Source organism: Palaemon carinicauda, chromosome 13 (genome assembly GCF_036898095.1).
Source record: "Palaemon carinicauda isolate YSFRI2023 chromosome 13, ASM3689809v2, whole genome shotgun sequence".
Taxonomy (NCBI): Eukaryota; Metazoa; Arthropoda; class Malacostraca; order Decapoda; family Palaemonidae; genus Palaemon; species Palaemon carinicauda.
This window is the reverse complement of record NC_090737.1, coordinates 29,479,936-29,502,435: the sequence shown is the minus strand read 5'-3', so window position 1 is coordinate 29,502,435 and position 22,500 is coordinate 29,479,936. Positions and strand designations below refer to the sequence as shown.

Here is a 22,500-nt window from a genome sequence, read left to right as displayed (position 1 = left end):
GGTCTAGAACTTCTGCAGTTACTTATAGGTAACTACTTCTGATCTAAATGTTTAGATTTTACTAGAACTTCTGCAGTTACTTATAGGTAACTACTAGTGATCTAAATGCTTAGAATTTACTTAGTTGTCTCACTTGACATGTTTTCATACATAGATTTATTTTGAATAACCTGTTAGTCAAAATATGTTTATACTTACAGCAAAAAATTACATGAATGGTATTTACATTATTCCCCGATGGCCAACATAAGTAACATAAATTTTGTTTCTATCAAGTCGTTATACATATATTTATTTACAACAACAGCAAATGCAACCCTTTCTTGTCCACTGCAGGACAAAGGCCTTAGACATCTCGATTCTTGTTGGTGTTTGGCCAGTTTTCTTCACCACGCTGACTAACTACGAATTGGTGATGGTGGGAGATTTTCGTCTGATCGCTCAGCAAACTAACCTAATATAGGTGGCCCTGACTAATAGAGCTTTGCTGATCATGGCAGTATGCAAACCCACTCAGAAAGTGATTTACTTAGAAGCATATCAGAACGGATTAGATCTATTCATTTCAAGCAAATGTTTTGAGTAAACCAGAATATTATGAATCAAATGACTTGCGTAAGTTCTACGTTTCTTCCTCTATTCATCTTTCTTGTCTTAAAATTTTTATTTACGGGCTGCCCTGTGCAAGAGCCCGTGTCTTGCTATATGCAAGGCGTTCTTCAACGAACGAACAAACGAAACTTCTATAACTTTTGCTCCTAGTGTTTTTGTATCTGATATTGTTACTTTCACCGAGAGCTACTGTTTTTTTTTTTCTTACAAGAGCAATAAAGGAAACAAACGTAATGTTTCTTTTCCCCTTGGGAAATATTCTCTAATCAAACAAGTCATCTGGCATTACTGAGGACAATAGGCTTTATCAGAAGACGTTCGACAATAAGAATGGTAACAGAGTGTTTTGTCACATTACTAACGACGGGTTGTGGTAGCCGATGTGGTAACGTCCCTTACTGGTGAAAGCCAGACTGGGGTTCTAGTCCCGCTGAGACTCAATAGTTTCTTTGGTCACTGCAACCTCACCATCCTTGTGAGCTAAGGATGGGAGGTTTGGGGGAAGTCTATAGGTCTATCTGCTGAGTCATCAGCAGCCATTGCCTTGCCCTCGTTGGTCCTAGCTTGGGTAGTGAGGGGGCTTGGGCGCGGATCATATGAAATATAGTCAGTCTCTAGGACATTGTCCGGTTTGAAAGGGCAATATCACCCTCCCTTGCGTGTGCCATTCACGAGCGGCTCTTTAAACCCCTTTAGACAAGAACGTGTCTTTTCTACTAAAACCCAAACGATCAAAATCGTTTGTATTTGGAGTTTTGTTAGGAAAACAAGAACGAGGAAATATTCATGTATATCCTGTTACTCTATAGGTATAGACACTAAAACTTAGGTTTAAAGGTTGCTCATGAATGGCAGACGCAAGGGACAGTGACTATGCTGTAGCAGGACAGTGCCCTAGAAACTGATCATATATGCATATGATCAGCGCCCAAGCTAGGACCAGGGAGCGCTAGGCAATGGCTGCTGATGACTCAACAGACAGATCTGAAGGCTCACCCAAATCCCCCAACCTAAGCTCACAAGAATGTTGAAGAAGCAGACACTACAAGAAACTAACGAGCTTGAGTTTGACTCGAACCCCAGTCCAGCAGATCGACAGGCAGGGACGTTTTCGATAGAGTACATTAGGTTGAAGCTGGTTTATTTAAATCTTCTCTTGTGAATATACTTAATTCCTTCTGTATGTAAATATCCAAATTGATAAACTGGTTATCCTGTGGCCTAGTGTAATTTGATAAAATTAATTTCTTTTATTGTTTTATAGGAATTTTTATCATAACAATTTCTTTCCTCTAATGGTTTTGAATAATCTTCGGGAAAATGCTTTCCCCTGAAGCCTTCCTTCATCAGTTATATCCATTTTGGATGCTTTTCCCTCTCGGCTTCGGTTCAGAAATGAAATATGGAAGTAAAGAATAAAATAAAAAATAAAAAAGTGCTGTCTTTTTTTTTTCATTTTTTTTAGCGCTGGGTTTCACCGTCTCCAATATTTTCAAGAAAAGATTGTTCCTTTTCTTAATAACGCTTCAACCCGTGTGCAGTCAATGACCTTTAGTTTGACCTCCATCCAATCTCGAAATGGTCAGACGTCTGTGTGACATGATGTATTCATAATAGCTTGATGCTGCTGCTGATGTTGTTGTTGTTGTTGTTGTTGTTGTTGTTGTTTGATTGAGACCGCCTGGTACTGACTGACGTGTGCCTCTTCACCTTATGCAGCTGGAATTATTTCCCTTTGATGTCGAGATCAATTGAACGGATAACTCAGTTCCGTTATCTAGTCCGGGGGGCAGAGGAAAACAAGATAAATCAAAAGGGAAAGGGAGAAAAGATGACGCCCTGCATGTGTAAGTGGAGAAGAGTAGGAGAATTGGGAATAAAGGAAAAACAAAATAAGAGAATTACAAAGCTTGGTAGGAGAGAAAAAGAAACAATTTCTAAACAGGGTAATTAGAAAAAATTTATTCTACAGAGTAGATGTATGAAGAACTTTTACACCATAATAGTTCAATAAGTGATTCGATGCCTGTCTACATTGTCTCTTCAATAGGTGCTTCTTTCAATCCATTTTCGTGCTTCTTAAATAGTTGCTTCACTGTACCGCTTCAATAGCTGCTTCTCCGTACCTCTTCCAGAGGTGCTTCATCTTTTTATTACTTGTTATTACTCCTCTGTATATGCGAGCAAAAAAAAAAAAAAAAAAAAAAAGGTCAGTTTTAATCGAGACCAACTTTATGAGGACATCGATAAATACTTGTGGCAACAGTTCCTTTATCATCTAAAAATATGATATAGCAAACTACTTTTCAGGATGGCATTAATTTAAAGTATATATAACGGAAAATAACTTGTACAAATCCACAGGTTAGTTACGCAGTGTGCGGTAGATTTTCTGTTGCAAAAAAAATAAATAAATAAATAAATAAAATAGAATAAAAAGTCAACATACGAAAGGAGATGTTTTCATATCAACCCCTTTTGTATGTGGTTGATCTTTAAAGGATGCTTTAAAGTAGTGTTATTAAACTTCAAGTTATAAGTTGCAGCTTTCCTTATCTAATTCAAATTGAGCTAAAACAGACAGTCAGCGCTGTGACATGGAGGCTTTAATCGTCGCACAGATGTTCAACGGCTGAAAATTCGCGTCTAATTACGTTTGAATATTATTGAACCTTTTTGCTTCATTCTCCAAGAGATGTGAATGTTCGCAGGGAATGGCGACGTCAGTTAAAAGAAGTTGGCCTTCCTGGATTTATTTGTTTTTATCTAATATCTTGCTTGCTAAGCTAACAGGATCAAGACATTCAAGAACTTTAAACTGTTGGTTTTCCCGCAATTAGAAGCAGAAGCACTGTTATCTTACTTATGCTTTGTAAAAGACATTTAAATTCTTACTGAGAGATACGCCAAATCTAGATTAGGGCAATGCTTGCTTTTAGGTGTATGTATATTTCTAACAAACAGAATTATCTGTTTTCTTTTAGTAATTTCATGATATAGAATGTATTTATTTGTTATAAAATGCACTTTATAATGAAGTTCTATGAGATATATCAAATATTCATCGCTTACACGTGTAAACCATCTAAAATTATAATAGAGTGAATAGGAATAAACAAAGATCTTTGCTTGTTTTAAATCTTTGGTAAACCTGGTGTTGAATTTCGACGTATTGATTTAAATTAGGAACGACGGTAGACTTTGAAAAGTTATGTAAGCGTTTTTGTGTATCCTGTTCCGCGTATAGAAAACGATGCAATGACCATTACCTCTTTTATTCTGTAACTTCTGAATCGTGGATGAAACTCTTGGGCAGAAAATCTTTCAGAATGATAACTGCTTGATGCACCTACTCAGGGAGGGCTCATCTTGTATATAAACATGCATATACAGTGTGCGCGTGTGTATATATATATATATATATATATATATAAATATATATATATATAAATATATATATATATATGTATATATATATATATATATATATTTGTTTATATGTATATATATACATATATATATATAAATATATATATATATATATATATATTTGTTTATATATATATATATATATATATATGTACATATTCATATAAAAAGTAGATCAAAGGCTTTCGTATGGTTTTATATATATATATATATATATATAAACACACTACTGTATATAAATATGTATATAGGCAGTATACATTTGAGTCTGTATTTATATATATATATATATATATATATGAATATATATACATATATATATATATATATATATGAATATATATACATATATATATATATATATATATGTGTGTGTGTGTGTGTGTGTACTTAAATATGATTGAAAATATATATATTCGTGTGTATTTATATTACCATGTCTTGTAATGAAGAATGTTCATACTAACTGTAAATGTATCTATTAGACGCTATAACTTTATTCGTAACTATTAAAAACTGAAACGACAAAAGCCACGTCACTGAGAAAACGTAAATCTCAGGTTTTTGTAAACTACAGAAATCTCGGCTGTCTATAAGACACAGCAGAATAACTGTAGGGAAATAAGTTTCCTCTATTTGTTATTACCAATATATACCTCCTAAGTATCTTTATTTTCGTATCGTTTCTAAAAAAAAAATTGAAATAAAATTTTCCCAGCATTAAAATAAGTACAGTAAGGGTTCTTACCATATTTTAGATCATCCACTGAAATTTCTTTCTTTTCACCTTTCTCGTTCGCTGTGAATGTAAATTATTTGGTGTTGTATTTGAGAAGAAATGTTTAATTTCAGAATGCGTTAATTAATAACCAGTAAAGTAGCCCTCGCGTTCTCTAAGCATTTTTAGAAAGCAAATACTAATGTAACCTTAAATCTAGCTTTGACAGCGAAGTGATAACTATGGAAGATATTAGAATATTTTCGGTATTTACTAATTCGACTAGGTCGTCAAATTATTATTACCTTAGCCAACGAAGTTGGAAGGAGGTTATGTTTTACCTCATGTCTGTGTGGGTGTTTGTTTGTGAACAACTTCCTAGCCACAATTTTAATCGTAGAATAATGAAACTTGCAGGGATTAACTATTATGTAAAAAGCTGGAGATTATTAAATTTTAGAAGGTCAAGGTCACAGTTAAGCAAAATATCGAGAAATAAGATGCCGAGGCGGAGGTCTGCGCTCTACTGAGGGCCCTCTAGTTATTTATCATATAATAATGTTATCGGTCAGTGATTCTTCTCAAAGGGTACCTGTTAAAAATATAAACATGTAGTATAGTCAAAGATCAACGGGTTGCATTCCAAAGGGTTTCACTTCAAGGTCAGATTGCAAAATCTGGATTCTGTCTTTTAGGTCTTGCTTTGATGGATGGACGTATAATTGACAGACATAAAAAGTCCAAATAAACAGCGACGGACGAACGGGCGATAATACTGTTGCTTGGTTTCACAAAATAATCACCACCCATTAATCTTCCCCTGTTGTTTTTAGGTTTGTAAATAGCGTGTAAATTTATCTATTTATCTATTTGTACATAGGAGTAGTCTGAACTACGTAATGTAAATATCACCTAATGACCAGAGAGCACTTTTTTCAGGACTTTCATGCCTTGCACGGGCGTTGGAAGTTCGCCCCCAGATGCTTCTTCTGTTTTTTAAAACCTTCAGCTACAACTGGAATTCTGCAGATCCTGAAGCCTCTTCTTTATATTGTCATCACTATTTGTTCTTTATCCCTCCTGATGGATTTCTTATCTTTATCATCATGTTTTTATGCTTCTGTATCATTGCATCACTGGTTTCATGCCCCAGGTGGGCAAAGTAAAACCCCCATACCATTGCTTTTGATCAACTTACAGAAAATCCATCTGCCAATTCTTGGCTGTGTCGCTAGAGCAGATGGGTTTGAAAATACCTGACTTTACTATTTCAGCTGTGCTTTGAAGCAGGACTTGGAAGCACAGTCAGTAGCTTCATTAAAATTAAAATCAAGATCCTTTTGTAAACAAAACCTCTCCCATGATTTTATTCCACAGGGCGCAGCTTCATTACCTTTTGGAGGAATGGTAAAATCCTTTTGTAGACGTAGATCCTGATTTCCATCATCCTGCCAGACTGCATCCTCCAAAAGCTTTGATTTTTAAGAAAGAAATAAGCCTCAGATCTGTTTTGTTTATAATTGTCATATTTATTATTATTGTAATTATTGTTATCATTGATATAATAATTAGTGTTGTTCTTGATATGTATTCAGAGTTAACTTGATTTCTGGAGAATGATTCACTTGTTCAAGTGGCTGACTAGGGTGTTTAAGGTAGTCCTGTAGAAGGGAAAGATTCTAAAGGAATGCGCTAGGAACAAAATACTTACAACAGCAAAATGTTACATAGTATAATATGGAATTGCCGACAGAGAAAAATGGACAGAGGAAAAAAGGCTAAGGAAGTAGTTGTGAGGAAAGATTAAGAGTAAAGAGAAAACACTAATTCACATTCACGGAGCTATAGAAATTTTAATGGAAGTTCAATGGATTAGGTGTAGCTTTCAATTTCAGTTTAAAAGATGAGTAATTAAAGGCTTTCAAGGAAAATGGCTGACTTCTTGTTGGGAGTGACATCTATGGTTGTAAATTTCTGTGATAATGAAATAGAAAGTGGAATGAGACATGGTTGATGTATGTGGACTACAAAAATGATTGGTAATAGTAAAATATGGCTTCAGATAATACTGTACTACAATTATTTGTATGTATGTATATATATATATATATATATATGTATGTATGTATACATACATATATATATATATATATATGTGTGTGTGTGTGTATATATATACATACATACATACATATATATATATATATACATATATATATGTGTGTGTGTGTGCGTGTGTGTGTGCGCGCGCGCGCATGTGTGTGTTTCATCGAAGGTGAAATTTTCAAGTAAATGCTAGGAAGAGTTGATAGTATGGAAATGGTTAATCTATGTAGGGTTTATAGATAAAATTCTGGAGATTATTAAAGAATCATAGTGAATGTGGATCACAGAGTAGTTAAAAAAGAAAGGTAGCGGGAACTCTGCAGAAGTTTTGGAAGTAAAATTCATAAATAGACATCAATCTTGCGGGAAAAAAAGAAAGTAAAGCAAGATCTGCCAAAGTGCAGTAAATATTGAGAGCCTATAAACAGGCTCAGGTAAATCAAAAGATGGATCAGCGTTTCACGGTAGGTTTGTGGTAAAAGGCGTTCTGGAATCCAGAAGTCTGGAAAAGAAAGTGAATGAATCATTGAATTACTGGACTTTCCATTAAAAACAACTGCTCTTAGGGAAGTAGCTATTGTTATTATATCATGAAAAATGACTGAGGCTATTTCTTTAGAATTCATTGGTCTTTCTTATGACTGTTACTCTTATTACCTTCATTATTACTACTCTAGATATACTTCCAGTCCATCACATAGGGGAATCTATGTGACCTGCAAATAATATGCATCGTCCTAGAGATTAAATGAAGCTTTTTTTTCGTATATATATTTCTTTCTTTTTTCATAGTTCTACTCACCAGTATTTTTCCATATGCCATCAGAGTTTATAGAGCGCTAAGGACTAACGTATACTGAAGCTGGGTTATGGAAATACGTGAATGCATGACGCTTTTAATTCCTAGTTAGAGTTTCATCTGACGTCCACGACAGAGATAATGGCTAAGTGATATTGCTTCTATCCAACATTTCATTTGCTTTAATTTTTCCATTCTATGTGACGAATCCAATTTTTTTTCTTCAATAAATGCTGGTACAGAAGCCATTGCCATTTCTTCAAAGTATGCTGCAGCAGATTTAACCTATAAAGAACATAAATATGCTGAAATACACTTATACACACGAGTTATAGACCTAGATTGACATGTAGAATTTTCCGTAGACCTACCTTCGACATTTGACTAATTGCAATATTTTCATGTTCTTTCACACATTGATTTTGTTTTTTGTTAATAACCCCACACCATTTTTTTGGTGGTATTTTTTATCTGTTAATCAAATTAACTATATAACAGATCCGTTAACCTAGTTTTCAGCTCGTCCATAGTCATGACCTAAGACGCGTTTTTTTGCTGAGTCGGCAAACCGGAGCGCAACCTCTTGTTATCCTTGTCATCTTTCGGTAGCATCATCTATCTCATCTCATCCTACGCAGTCTCCTTTCCCTTAATCCCCTTCCCCACCTCCTCCTCCTTCCCCTCTCTCCGTCCTTCCCTCCTCCTTCCCACTCATTCTCCCCCTGACCCTTGTTAATCTATCCTTTCCACATCTCGTCAACCTCGTACAGAAGAAAATGAAAAAAACAATTATAGACTTTTCCAGCTTCTTCGTCTCCTTCTTTTTCTTCTTCTTCTTCATTATCTTCTTCTTCTTATTCTTCATCTTTTTTCTTCTTCTTCTTCTTCTTCTTCTTCTTCTTCTTCTTCTTCTTATTGGCTAAAGATTACCTTCCAGTCAATTAGCTTCCGAAGCCCTGTCTGTCTTAATATCTCTGCCCTGACTCATCATTTTCTTCTACCATCACATTCTGTGATGTAATCTTCTCTGTCCTAATCTTATATTGTGCAAAAAGTAATTTTATTTCTCAGTCATTTTCAATCAATTTTATTTAGTTTCCTTTACCCCCCTTCAAAATTTCATATTTTACACCTTCATATATATATATATATATATATATATCAGCTTCCCAAAAAAGAGATTACTCTCTGTCTCTCTCTCCATTGAAAATGCTCTTCATGTTCTCTATTAATTTATCCTAATAGGTGGTCTCTCTCTCTCTCTCTCTCTCTCTCTCTCTCTCTCTCTCTCATTGAAAATGCTTTTCATGTTCTCTTTAATAATTCATCCTAATAATTCCTCTCTCTCTCTCTCTCTCCCTCTCTCTCTCTCTCTCTCTCTCTCTCTCTCTCTCTCTCTATTGAAAAGGCTCATGTTCTCTTTATTACTTCATCCTAAAAGTTCATATCTCTCTCTCTCTCTCTCTCTCTCTCTCTCTCTCTCTATTGAAAAGGCTCATGTTCTCTTTATTATTTCATCCTAAAAGTTCATATCTCTCTCTCTCTCTCTCTCTCTCTCTCTCTATATATATATATATATATATATATTGAAAATGCTCACGTTCTCTCATTATTACTTCATCCTAAAAGTTCATCTCTCTCTCTCTCTCTCTCTCTCTCTCTCTCTCTCAGGAACTTCATAGCTTTGTCAAAAGCCCATTATCATCAATACAGGCTTTGGGATAACAAGAGTTGCAACATCTTCCCTCAAAAGCATCCCTTCCAATATATACTATACTATTTAACATCTCCCTCCCCCCCCCCTTTCCCCCCCCCCCAAAGCTTCTCCATTTGCATGGGAACATCGCGTGAGGATGATTTACTATAGAGTGTAATGATTTAATATTATAAGTATCTCCCTTTACAACCCCCTTTTTAGCCATCTGCCTTCCCTTGCGTTCCATCAGAGGAAAGTGATTGTCAGTGGAAATGTCCTTTTTTTTTTTTTTGGTGTCCATTTGCTTCTATCCCATTTTTCTTGTCTGCATTTTCCAAATTATATATTCCCTTTAACGAGTTCTATAAGAGTTTTAAGTCTTTTTCTTTAATATATTTTCCCCCCGGTTCTTTTAGAATTGAAATATTCAAGTTAAGGTTTTCTGTATGAATTTAGATCCTGCTACCAATGACATAAGAAGTTATCAATTCTCTTTCTTTTCTTTCTTTTAATCAGCTGCATTTCTTTACTTAAGGCTTTAATTCTGCTTTTGGGACAACGTCCTTCCGCATAAGACTTTTATTTACTTATTTACTTAACCCGTATATTAAGTGATTCAAAATTGACTTTTAGAGTTAAGGACTGGTTCCTCTATTATTTTTTTACATACTGCAAAAAAAAATGAGATACCTATTTTTCTACCTTTCTTTCGTCTCAAAGCAACTCAGACAACCATACAATTACATCAAAGACGAAAAAAAAACATGCTTAAAAAAAAAAGTCACTAAACCTCAGAGGACGATTTTAGCGCCAAAAGTTTTAGCGCCAAAAATTTTAGCGCCAAAAAAGACACGTCAACTTGATCGAGTTCTCATAACATTTTCCCCCTGTTTCCCCTCAGAGCGTCTCGGACTCGATGTTGGCCGAACTCAAGACTTGTTTCCTGGAAGCTTACGACGACAACCAAGATGGGAAGATCGAGATCAGAGAGGTAAGTATCGTTGAAGTCTTCTTCCCTTTTCAAGTTTTTCCCTTTTATGACTTAGGCAAACGTCCATAACTCTTCTTCCAAGATCAGGGAACTATTGTTTGAACTCTCGGCTGCATTTGGGCCGTGTAAGGACCTCTCATAAATTTGATGACTCTCAGTGATTCCTTGAAGATTTTTGTAATATCATATATATATATATATATATATATGTATATATATACAGCATATATAATATATATATAAATACATATATATATATATATATATATATATATATATGTATATACACAGTATATATATATATATATATATTTATATATATACTATATATATATATATATATATATGCTTTTGGCACACAGCTTTTCTCTGAAGCTATTTTCACTGAATATATATATATATATATATGTGTGTGTGTGTGTGTGTGTATAAGTATGTTTCTGTGTGTGTGTTTGAGACCCATTAAATATACATTATACCAAGGAACATCACTTATCCTATTAGTTCTTAACTGATAATATTATTACCTTTAATAATCACCGTTAAAATGGTTTTCCTCTCCCTAGATCAAAATGTTGCTGAATAATGTATAATATTTCTGATATAGTCCATCAATAAAATCACGACTATTATCATCCTCATTAATTTAGAATCGCAAGACATTATTTTCTTCACAATGCGTTGTTTGATGTCTGTACCCAAAGTTACGTAATATCATTTGTAATTTCTTTTAAACTAATTCCCAATTAACCTTTGTAACTGAGATATTTCAATTACAAAACATGATTTTACATGGAGGGAGAGAGAGAGAGAGAGAGAGAGAGAGAGAGAGAGAGAGACTTTAAAAATGTTATCTCAAATACTATTCTTTTCTTGTAATTTTCTTTAAATCTAATTCCCAATTTACCTTTGTAGCCGAGATATTTCATTTATAAAACATGATTTTACGTGGAGAGAGAGAGAGAGAGAGAGAGAGAGAGAGAGAGACTTTGAAAATATTATCTCAAATAATATTCTTTTCTTGAAATTTTCTTTAAATCTAATTCCCAGTTTACCTTTGTAGCCGAGATATTTCATTTATAAAACATGATTTTACGTGGAGAGAGAGAGAGAGAGAGAGAGAGAGAGAGAGAGAGAGAGACTTTAAAACTCAAATACTATTTTTTTCTTGGCAGCTGGCTCAATTATTGCCTATGGAAGAAAACTTCCTCCTTCTCTTCCGGTTTGATAATCCTCTGGACTCTTCGGTCGAATTCATGAAGGTAAGAATCACATGTTATTTTACTTTACAATTATGTATATACATACATATATATATATATATATATATATGTATATAATATATATATATATATATATATGTGTGTGTGTGTGTGTGTGTTTACATAAGCATATACACTTTCATGCATATATATATATATATATATATAAATATAAATATAAATATATATATATATATATATATATTATGTGTGTGTGTATACATAGGATATATATATACACACTAAATGTTTAAATGTAATACATATTTGAATGTATTCATATATGAATGTATATGAGGCAAATATAAGATATTGCAATGATTGAACGCGCATTTATAACTATTATAATGTATAATATATGTTTCTACAAAAGAAAAATATTCTTTAAGATGATCTTTAATAAGTTCCTATTTTCCGTTTTGTGTGGATACTCGTATGTATGACAGTTCTAGATCAAACAAGAATATGAAAATTATATTTATTTTATATTTTGTATTTTATATTTTTCACATTTTTGAAAACATAATCGATTAATTAATTTTTAACGAGCATCTGAACTGTCATTGTCTGATGATATACCAATAAGTTGAATCTCTTATTCTAACCTAAATCATTCGGGATTAATTGTCATGAACCAACAGCTATTAATGCTTTAAAGAGTTGTTTATGAGAATTTTAGCTTTCTATTAAAGAGGACATAATGGTTTTAATGCTTTGCATTATTTTATAATTGGACAGACGTAGGATAATCAAAGGTGTCAATATTGTTTGAATATCTGTTTACTTTTTTTTCTGTTTTTATGAATGTAATTATTTAGTTTGATTGAACTTTAATTATAGATTATTTATTTAAGGATTCTTTTGCTATTTTGGTTCATAAACGGCGTATTGGTTTTTCCTTTCATAATAATCAAAGAGTTGCTTTTTTAACATTATTGAATGTAAAAAAAAAAATAAAAAATAAAAATAAAAAGTGGTGGAGATATTCTGCTATTTTGGTTCATGAACAGCTAATTGGTTTTTCCTTGATTAATAAGACAAGTTTTACTATTTTGATATTATTAAATGTAAGATTTGTCTTCCATTCAAGCGGTGGAGATATTTTGCTATTTTGGTTCATGACCGACGTATTGGTTTTTGGTTTTTGGTTTTTCCTTTCATGATATGCCAAGTGTTACTATTTTAATATTATTAAATGTAAGATTTTGTTTTTATCTTTTATTTAAGTGGAGATATCTTTTTTTCAAATGACAGCATTCTATTTCAGACATCACAAGGAAGACACAAAGGATTTCATTTATATTTTTAATAAACTTTTTTTATTGACACATTTTCCTCCACCGTGAGTATTTTTGGTCTGCAATATTTACTATTTTAATAAACTATCACACGATTTGCCAATGTTGTTATTGGGAAGGTACGTATGCCATCCATATATGCAGGTGAGTATCTTATTAGAATAAATTTTTTATTTTTTATTTCTCAGAATTATTGCTAAGCCATTACACATTTGAACACTGCGATCATATTATCTCATAAAAATCAATCATTATTAGGTATATTTTAATTTTTCCCCAAATCGAGAAACATTACTCCACTCTCAAAATCCCGAGAAACACTACTTCGCAAGTCGTGAATTGTAACATGTTGAATCTTAAAAATGACTGATGAAATATATTTTAGACTTTTACATATAAATACTTGTTATTCGCATAATACCTCAAAAAGTTAAATCTTTATCACTAATTTTATGAATAGAGTTATTTTACTTACTCTTTCCCCTAGGGTCGTGAGCCAGACCCACAAGCGTAACTGCCCCGAGTAAGATTTTATGTAAATTTGATGGCCATTATTAGCATAACTCACGAATAACTTTTTGTATGTTAGAGGTAAGAGACCCTTCAATCATGCAATCCTCGTTCTCTTTCAATGTCTCTTTAAACCTAGCATTCTTGTGGATATTTTTGCTCGTTTTATACTAAAAAAAAAAAATAATCAGTCACTGGATTTTAATTGTGATTTCAAATCGTTAAAATTTTTTGCCAATGTATATTTATCTGTTATAACGATAAAAATTATCATCTATTGATCACTAAACTAAAATTTTGTATTCAAATCAGAATTATTAAAAAGGAAAATTGGCATTATGATCGAATTCCTAATGTCTATTTATTAGTTATAACGTTGAAAATTATTCTTCTTTTATCACTAAATAAAAGTTTTTATTCAGATCAGTTTTTAATAAAGTTGGCATTATGATCGAATTCCTAATGTCTATTTATTAGTTATAACGTTGAAAATTATCTTTCTTTTACCACTAAATAAAAGTTTTTATTCAGATCAGAATTATTAAAAAAAAAAAAATGGGCAATCTTATCGAGTTTTGAGTGTGGGGACCATTCTGTCATAATAAATGTTGCAACATGACGTTTGCTTTTTATCATATTTATATTACGGAAGTAACCGGGAATATAGGAAGCTTATGTAATGCGTTCGAAAAATTTCATTTGTAAAGATATAGGAACTCTTAATACCTTTTGCTTATATTAAACATCCTTACTCCAATAATATAGATGCATTGAACATATTGCTTTTTAGGTTTACAAATTTGGTTCCATGAGACAAATTAAATCTGTTTTTATCATTTATATTTAGAATCTTCATTCAAATACGAAGAAAATAATTGTTAAACTGTTTATTTCAGAAGATTTTTCCTTACTCTTTTCAGTTTCGTATGCTCTTGTGACTATGTTTTGGAATGAATAATTCCCTTTCTAATACTTATTAATCAAAAACCCTATACTATGGCTACCTTATCTTGATAAAGAGATAACCTCAAAGTTGGTGTTGGCCTATAACCCCGTTTCCACAGACCCCATCCCAAAGCCAAAGGGCCCCTGATGAAAAGATAAGTCGATAGAGACAACACATCTCCCAGTAGTCCCTGCACCCTCCCTCCGTGCCCTGCCCCCACCACAGTGAGGTTTCATCCATTTTGTCCTTTCTTGCAGATCTGGAAGACATATGATGCAGACCATAATGGTTATATTGATTCCATTGAACTCAAGGTAAGGTCAAACGGAAGAAGAGAAAGAGAGAACTTAATGCCCAACTCCCCCATTTTTTTTCATTTTTTCATTTTGGATGAGCTGTTCCCTCAGCTGTCTCTTCTTCCTCCAACCTTTCCTCTTCCTCAATTTTAGTTTTATTGTTTTCCTTCCGTCCTCAAAATCTTACCATCTTGTCCGCAGATCTGGAAAGCTTACGACAGAGACAACAGTGGTTACATTGAGGCAGACGAGCTAAAGGTATAGTGATCCCCAGGAGAGAGAGAGACAAATTGAAGAACGCTACTCTGGTGCCCCGTTACTCTTTTATACTTTCCTCCTAAGAGCACCATTACACACACTCATTAGCCAAATATCCTGTGTTGCGCTTGCTGATCGCTGAGTTTATGAAGCATCCGATGTATTATTCTTCTAGTCCTTTGGCACGCGATGGATATTTTTCCTACATTCATAGTAAAGTTGGCTGACTTCATCCCAGATAAAAATATTATCTTTCCCAACACTTCCACTGTGTTCTGCGGCAGTCCATTATTTCTCTCCAGTTGCCCGCAATGGGCAAGGTTAGTTCGAGCATGGCCATTGGTGTTCGGTTGATGGTCGCCTAGCAACAAGTGTTTGCTTAGTGAAATCATGATTATGTTGTTCCTTCAGCATAGCAAACATTGGTATAGTTCACCCTTCACCTCAAATAATCGTCACCAAACTTCCTTAGATGAACAATGTTAAAGACTTAAACATACAATGTTTTGTGCCAGAGGACCTGGAGGGAACCATTTCATATAGATGCTTTTATATGTATACATATACATACAGTGAGCACACTTATATCGCGTATGTCTATGTATACATAGATATAGTCATCTATATTACATATTTTATGTATATCAACATATAAAGACATATGTATGTATGCATAAACCTTCCTAGGTCCTTCATATATAACGTTAATGATTTATCAATCCCATCCCCTTCTGTTTTCAGTTCACTCAATAGCAAGAACCAGGGGCTAAAGCGACGTCCCTTATATTAATAAATTTTGCAAACCGACTTAACAAATCCTGCCAGTCTCAACTCTAATGCCAAGGACATATATCAAGGAATGCTCAGAAACTTGGCTTTCCAGAATCATCATTGGACTGGTCGAAGGCCCTCTATAGTATAGTTTGTCCATTTTCTCCCATATTCTTCGTCTTCTTCTGTTAAAACGAATGCCAGGTAGTGGGGCTTTTCGGCCAGTCTAATGTCTGTACTAAATGCTAGCGCCAACACGGAGGAGCAAAAAGCGCCCCCCTTTAGTAGCTACGCGGTAGGCTAATCATCACAGACTAGGCGTGGTGCCATTAAAGTAGCCTTCGTAACTTAGCAATACTCCCGCTGTGCCAACAGACATGGAATAAAAGGAAATGATGCAGATATCTCATTTATTTTCGACTTCCATTTTGCTTATGCTGTTCTTATTCACTTGGCATGAGAGTGTAGTCTTCTGTGGCTGAATTTAAACAGTGAATCTAGGTAGATGACCCTCTTTCACTAGGGAAGTATCACATATCCTCCAGATTAGATTACAGTATAAAACGAATTGGTAGAAATTGTATTATACTACCCTGAATTTAATTTCATTACTCTTTTGTTCTAACAATGAAAGAAAATATTAACCTGAAAATGGCTAATTTCCAGAACCGTTTTCAACATACGATATTTCGTAAATGTAATGATATGCATTTACGCATATAGATGAACAAATCCTTAGAATATTTTCAAGTTCTCATATAATTAATTTCTTGAATAAATCTCCTTCAATATTAGCCACTGAGAACAAGACGTGTGTAATCAAAATGGAAGCTGATCAGATATTGGTGTCTTTCGTTTTATCTGTGACTGATTGCGTTTACTATCCTTATTGCACATCTGTAGATTCTCCTGATTCGTCATAAGTAATCTCTGATGGCTTTTATGGTGGACATGCTTGTAAATTGTTTCATGATCATTTGAGAAGACAATTTTACTTTTTGCTGAATTATTTTGGCATTAATTTGAACTATTGCAGTGTTCTTCCCTCTTATTTACTTGGCATGGACAATTCAAATTGTAGTTCATAGTTCGTTTACCTGTAAAACTTGACTTACTATTTTGATTTTAGTTATTCTACATTATTTTGAATATTTCTATCTTGTATGTTAATACTTCCGTTATTTATACATTTCATTACTTCAAGCTCATCAATTGGTATACAAATGAATTAAGATGGTGCCCAACTTTGTAATGTTTAAAAGCTTCACCTCTCCAAGAATGTTTCAAGTTGCCTAAATAAAGGCTCAGGGCAATTTACAAATTACGATGTCCACCTAAAAGTCCACACCCGCACAGTCTGTAAACACCACAGTAACATCAAACTAACTTTATTGACATACATAAAAAGCCAAATAAAAATAACTTAAATGAAACTGAACACGCGCAAGTGTTCAGGGGCCTATGAAATATGATTAACATTTTAAACTCTGTAAATTTAAATTAAAAGCCACTTTTCCTTCTGAATGTGAATGCACCTTGGCTCATGTTTGCAAAAGATTTATAAGTCCACTTTGGCATTGGAGCAACATTTTGTATTACATTTATCCAGCTTCACAATGGAAATACACCTTAAAACAACTGCTTTTATTCTTAAAAGAAAGTCACCGATTCACCTCGATGGAATCAAATCTTTGGGATATCTAATAGAAATGGTTATTCCAGTTTTACTGCCATTGCGATATGCTGTCTTTGCAACAAAGTAAATTCATTATAGTTATCCCAAGAATGTTCGAAAGTTACTAAACTTGGAGAAATCCAGGTATCTTAAGTTCGGTAGTGACAAGTACTCAGTAAAAGCCAGGTGTAATGTATATCCCTTTGACTTCGTTCCTTTCTTCTCCTTATCCCCAATTCCAGCACACCATTCCCTATTATGAACACAAATTCGTCGAGTTCCACAAATCTTCTGTCTCTTCTATTGTCTTTATAACCTCTATTTTATCCCAGTTCCTGGCACCAACCATTCATATGCCATGGCCTTTACTAAAATATCCCACCGATCGGATTCCTGCTGAATATTAAAAATTAAACAACAGAACTATTCTAATTCTGGTCAGAACACCATAATACTTAAGGCTAATCAAAGTTTGAAATAAGATAAAAGAAACATGTATCTCCTCCTGTCCGCCCCCCTCCCCCTTTACCCTCCATTGTATACACGCTCGTAGATGATGCTTTCCCTGTGGTAGAACTTAGTCCAAGATGGGTCTAGGTAGTTAAGTGGTTGGAGTAGCTTTGATATAGAAGGTTGATGCTTATTGTCCGTTAGAGAGAGATGGTGCTTTCTAATTACACGCCCTCTCGTGTTTTAAATTCACTAATTCGATATTGCTAATTTTACAATAAAAGCTGTTTCTTTTTGTAAAGAAGTTTAATTGATAATCAGTAAATGATTTGCGAAAATATTTTTACCAGTCAAAGTTTTAAAAAAAGAGATTTTTTTACAATAGTTTAATTTCGTTCAATCAATTTTCCCTTTTTTTGATATCAATGAATATTTTCAAAATCCTGGATAACTTTTGCATGAGAGGGCGTGTGAGAGGAGAAGTTGTATTCAGTAGTGATAGGAGTAATTAAAGTTGTTTAGAAAACGTTGTAAATGTTGTACATACGTCGCTAGAGTAATGATTTTAGACAGATCATAATAAAAAGGTACTTATGTTCTTCTAAAGCTACGTGTCATATAAATAGTGATATAATGTGTTTCGTCTTTGAAGGCGTATTTCTGTCTTAAATTGCATCATTTAAATAGTGTAATTAATATAGGACGCATATTCATCTAGTCTTACTTTAATTTTGAGCGATTAACTTAAAAAAAACTAAAGTATTGGATTTCAGTACGAAAAAATAATGTCTTTTTTATTTTATTTCTTTGTAGATATTTCTCCAAGTAGCTGAATAAGGTTTCCCATCCCCCCATTTGCTTTCTTGGCATTATATTCTTGAAAACAATTCGCAGTAAATTCTCAAACTTTAATTTCTTTTTATCTTTTAGAGAAAACTGAGAAAACTCTCTTGACCACGGGAAGCACAAACAAGTACGACATTTATAGTCAACATAACATCAGTAAACACGATCCAAATCTACTATAAACATTCAAAACATATTGCTCCCTAAAACTGCTCTGAAATTCAAACGTTTTTATTGTTCCAAAACTTCACTGAAATGCAAATGTTTTTATTGCTCCCAAAACTTCAGTGAAATGTAACGTTTCTATTGCTCCCAAACCTTCACTGAAATGCAGACGTTTCTATTGCTCGCAAAGTTTCACTGAAATGCAAACGTATCTATTGCCCCACAGCTTCACTGAAATGCAAACGTTTTTATTGTTCCCAAAACTTCGCTGAAATGCAAATGTTTTTATTGCTCCCAAAACTTCAATAAAATGTAAACGTTTCTATTGTTCCCAAACCTTCACTGAAATGCAGACGTTTCTATTGCTCCCAAAACTTCACTGAAATGCAAGCTTTCCTTTTGCCTCCAAAAGCTCACTGAAATGCAAACGTTTCTATTGCTCCCAAAACTTCACTGAAATGCAAACGTTTCTATTGCTCCTAAGGCTTCACTGTAATGCAATGTTTCTGTTCATTAACATCGTAATTCTTCATCTCCTGCTAACATTATCAGCTGTAAGATACGTTCATTAAAGGGTAGTTTCGTTCATTACCACCTGCAGCATAAAACGCTGCCAAATATTAAGCCAACAGTTCATTGGAGAGTCAGCCTGACTGTTTGTTATTCCTGCCCTTGGGACATCGGTCCAAATACAACCGATTGTCAGTTTAAAAGTTAATTCTCTCTCTCTCTCTCTCTCTCTCTCTCTCTCTCTCTCTCAATGTTTTAACAAATTCGCTCTACCCAAGAGCAAAATAATCGAGTCTCCGCGGATGGACTTAAGGTCTTTGAAACGTCCAGAATCCTTGTAACTCTCTCTCTCTCTCTCTCTCTCTCTCTCTCTCTCCTCTCTTATACATTGATGCTCTGCTATTTCTCAGCTTTTTTAAATACAACTTTCCTTTTAATGCCTTCTGGAGGACTGGTTGCAACTGATATCAATACTTATTATCATTTAATTAGCTTGAGCTTTTCAGATAATTAAAACTTTTGAAGGAGAGTGAAGTCAGTTAGCAAATTATACGAATATTTTATGCATTTTACACTATACGAAATCCCAGATATTTGTCACAGTATATCCTCTGATTTTTTATTTAATTCGTTCATTGCTTTTTGATGAAATCTGTAAGAAACGTATTCATTTTATATCTTGATATTAAACTTAGTGAAAATTTTATGAATTATATGTTATGTAGAACCAATATATTTCGCGATTAGTAGTCCAGTTTTATACGTCAGGCATTAAAGTTTTTTTATATATATATATATATATATTATATTGTATATATATATATATATATATATTATATTATATATATATATATATATGTATAATATATCTATATATATTATATATATATATTTATATATATATATATATATTTATATATATTATATTATATATATATATATATATATATATATTATATATATATATCTATATATATTTATATATATATATATATCATATACTATAGTATCGAATGAAATATACCCTTTCCTGTATCCTTAAATTCATTCTCTTAGTCATCTCCCTCCGTTTATGGATTTTGAATTTCTATAAAGTCGCAGTATCCTCGCTTCAAAATCAATATATACAAAAAATATACTATAAAATATATTTTTATATCTGTCGTCAAAGCATCAAGGATCAAAGACTTAGTTTGATAACAAAAGAGTAACTTGTATGTACATGAGAGTATTTTAATTTCCTAACCCAAGTTTTATGATTGTTTGCATTGAAAAAAATAAAAAGTAATTTGAAAATATTTCATATTAGGAAATCTATGGTAATATTTATCTTCGAATTATCCAGGTTATCCCTAGTTATCATAGCCCATTTTGCAGATGCTTAGGAGATGAAATGCGAATCAGAGAGAAATATTTTGCACGTGTTTATCAAATAACATTTACTCTATGCTAACTTGTCTCAAGAATTCGTTGAGTCAAATATTTTATTTATATATAAAAAAGATTATATATGAATTTGGATCAAGAGACGAAAGAGCTCTCTCTCCACTCCCGATATTTTCTCTGAGATATTTCTTATGCTATTTTTTTTTCTTTTATCTTGACTGTATTTTCTTTGCTCTCATATTTTATATCTTGGAAGCTATATTATGATCTTCGACTTGGACCACAGATCAGAATCCACTTGACGTTGGTTTTGTCTTGAAATATTATGATTAATATTATTATGAGCTTTGAGTTATATTTACATATTTGAATTTTTATACGTTTATATTCCTGCATTTGTCTTTTATTCTATTTGCCAAGTGTTATTCAAATCTTTTCAAGGATTATAAATTGGAACTAATTCAGAAGTTCCTACGTCTCTATATGCTCATGGAACTAAATATTGAAAAAATAGAAAATCAATATTTAATTGTAATTATTGCTGGTTTACGATACGATTGTGACATTAGTGATTGAGCTTGACTTAAAGTGTCTGGGAGTATACTTTTAACATTTATAACCCCTAGAATAAACATAATTCCAATCGTACATCAGTTTAAATCTGATGAATGTTAATAGAAGGTTGCCATTTATGTAAACAAATAATCTTGGATATAAGATTAAAGTTTTTCAGGAAACTCAATACCTTTAGCAAAGAAAAAAAAAGTTTTTTGTTTAATTCTTTTTCTAAAAAATAAAAAAAAAAATGTTAGAATTTTTTTGTTTTATTCAAAGCTAAAGTATTTTCTTGTTCACAAATAAAAAAAAAAAAAAAAAAGTATTCTAAGTCACCAGAACTTCCAAACATATGTAAGTTGACCTTAATTGACCTGTGAGTCTTACTGACCTCTATTTCCAAATGTCCATCGCAGAACTTCCTACGTGACCTCCTCAAAGAAGCGAAAAAGGACCAGGATGTTTCTGAAGACAAACTTATTGAATACACGGACACAATGGTGAGTACATCATGATTCGGTTGATTTCGTATATCATTTTTTTTACTCTCTCTCTCTCTCTCTCTCTCTCTCTCTCTCTCTCTCTCTCATGTACCTCCTATGTGTTGCTCAAATGCTTTATCCCTTTTATTTATTCCCTTATTTCCATCTTGTTCGGGTCAGTAATCTGTCGCCTGTATTTTATACCAGTTAAAAACATCGGCTGTTATAACTTCTGTTTTCTCTCTCTCTCTCTCTCTCTCTCTCTCTCTCTCTCTCTCTCTCTCTCTCTCTACATATTTACTAATTTTTTTTTTTTACTTCGATTGATATTCGGATTTTATTTTGTTTGTCCCTATTTTATTTATTCACTTCCTGCCTTCCTAATCTCTTGTTATTTACTAATTTCTTTGCCTATTATTGGTTTCACTCCTTTTTGTTATTAAATTTTAAAAACATGCAAATTATTTCGTTTTATATATCACATTCTTCACAATCTTTAGTGGTTAGCTAGATTAACAGTTTTTTTTAATTCCATAGGTTTATCAAGTCAGTTATCCTTGCTTTGTGTTTCTATGTTTCATGTATTTATTGTTCCCATTCTTGTTTTCTCTCCCAATTACTTCTACGTTAATTTATTGATATACTATATAGAACTTTATCCTTTTGACACGAACAGAATCTCATAAAATCTTAATGTTCTGCAAGGTGGGATTCTCGGTTCCAAAAAAAAAAATAGTTT

At 33.0% G+C, this 22,500-nt stretch overlaps 1 protein-coding gene across 9 annotated transcripts in view; it reads left to right on the top strand.

Annotated features, from left to right (window-relative positions):
* Positions 1–22,500, top strand: part of Cbp53E (Calbindin 53E) — a 322,899-nt gene that overhangs the window by 271,594 nt on the left and 28,805 nt on the right. For 6 of the 9 annotated variants that reach the window (XM_068385498.1, XM_068385500.1, XM_068385501.1 and 3 more), the window contains 5 exons: positions 6,137–6,166; positions 10,262–10,351; positions 11,527–11,613; positions 14,865–14,921; positions 21,696–21,779. In XM_068385498.1, coding sequence (XP_068241599.1) covers positions 6,137–6,166; positions 10,262–10,351; positions 11,527–11,613; positions 14,865–14,921; positions 21,696–21,779 — 348 coding nt within the window. Of the gene's footprint in view, positions 1–6,136; positions 6,167–10,261; positions 10,352–11,526; positions 11,614–14,624; positions 14,682–14,864; positions 14,922–21,695; positions 21,780–22,500 lie in introns of all 9 variants that reach the window. The other 3 variants (XM_068385505.1, XM_068385504.1, XM_068385502.1) reach the window with 2 other exon arrangements.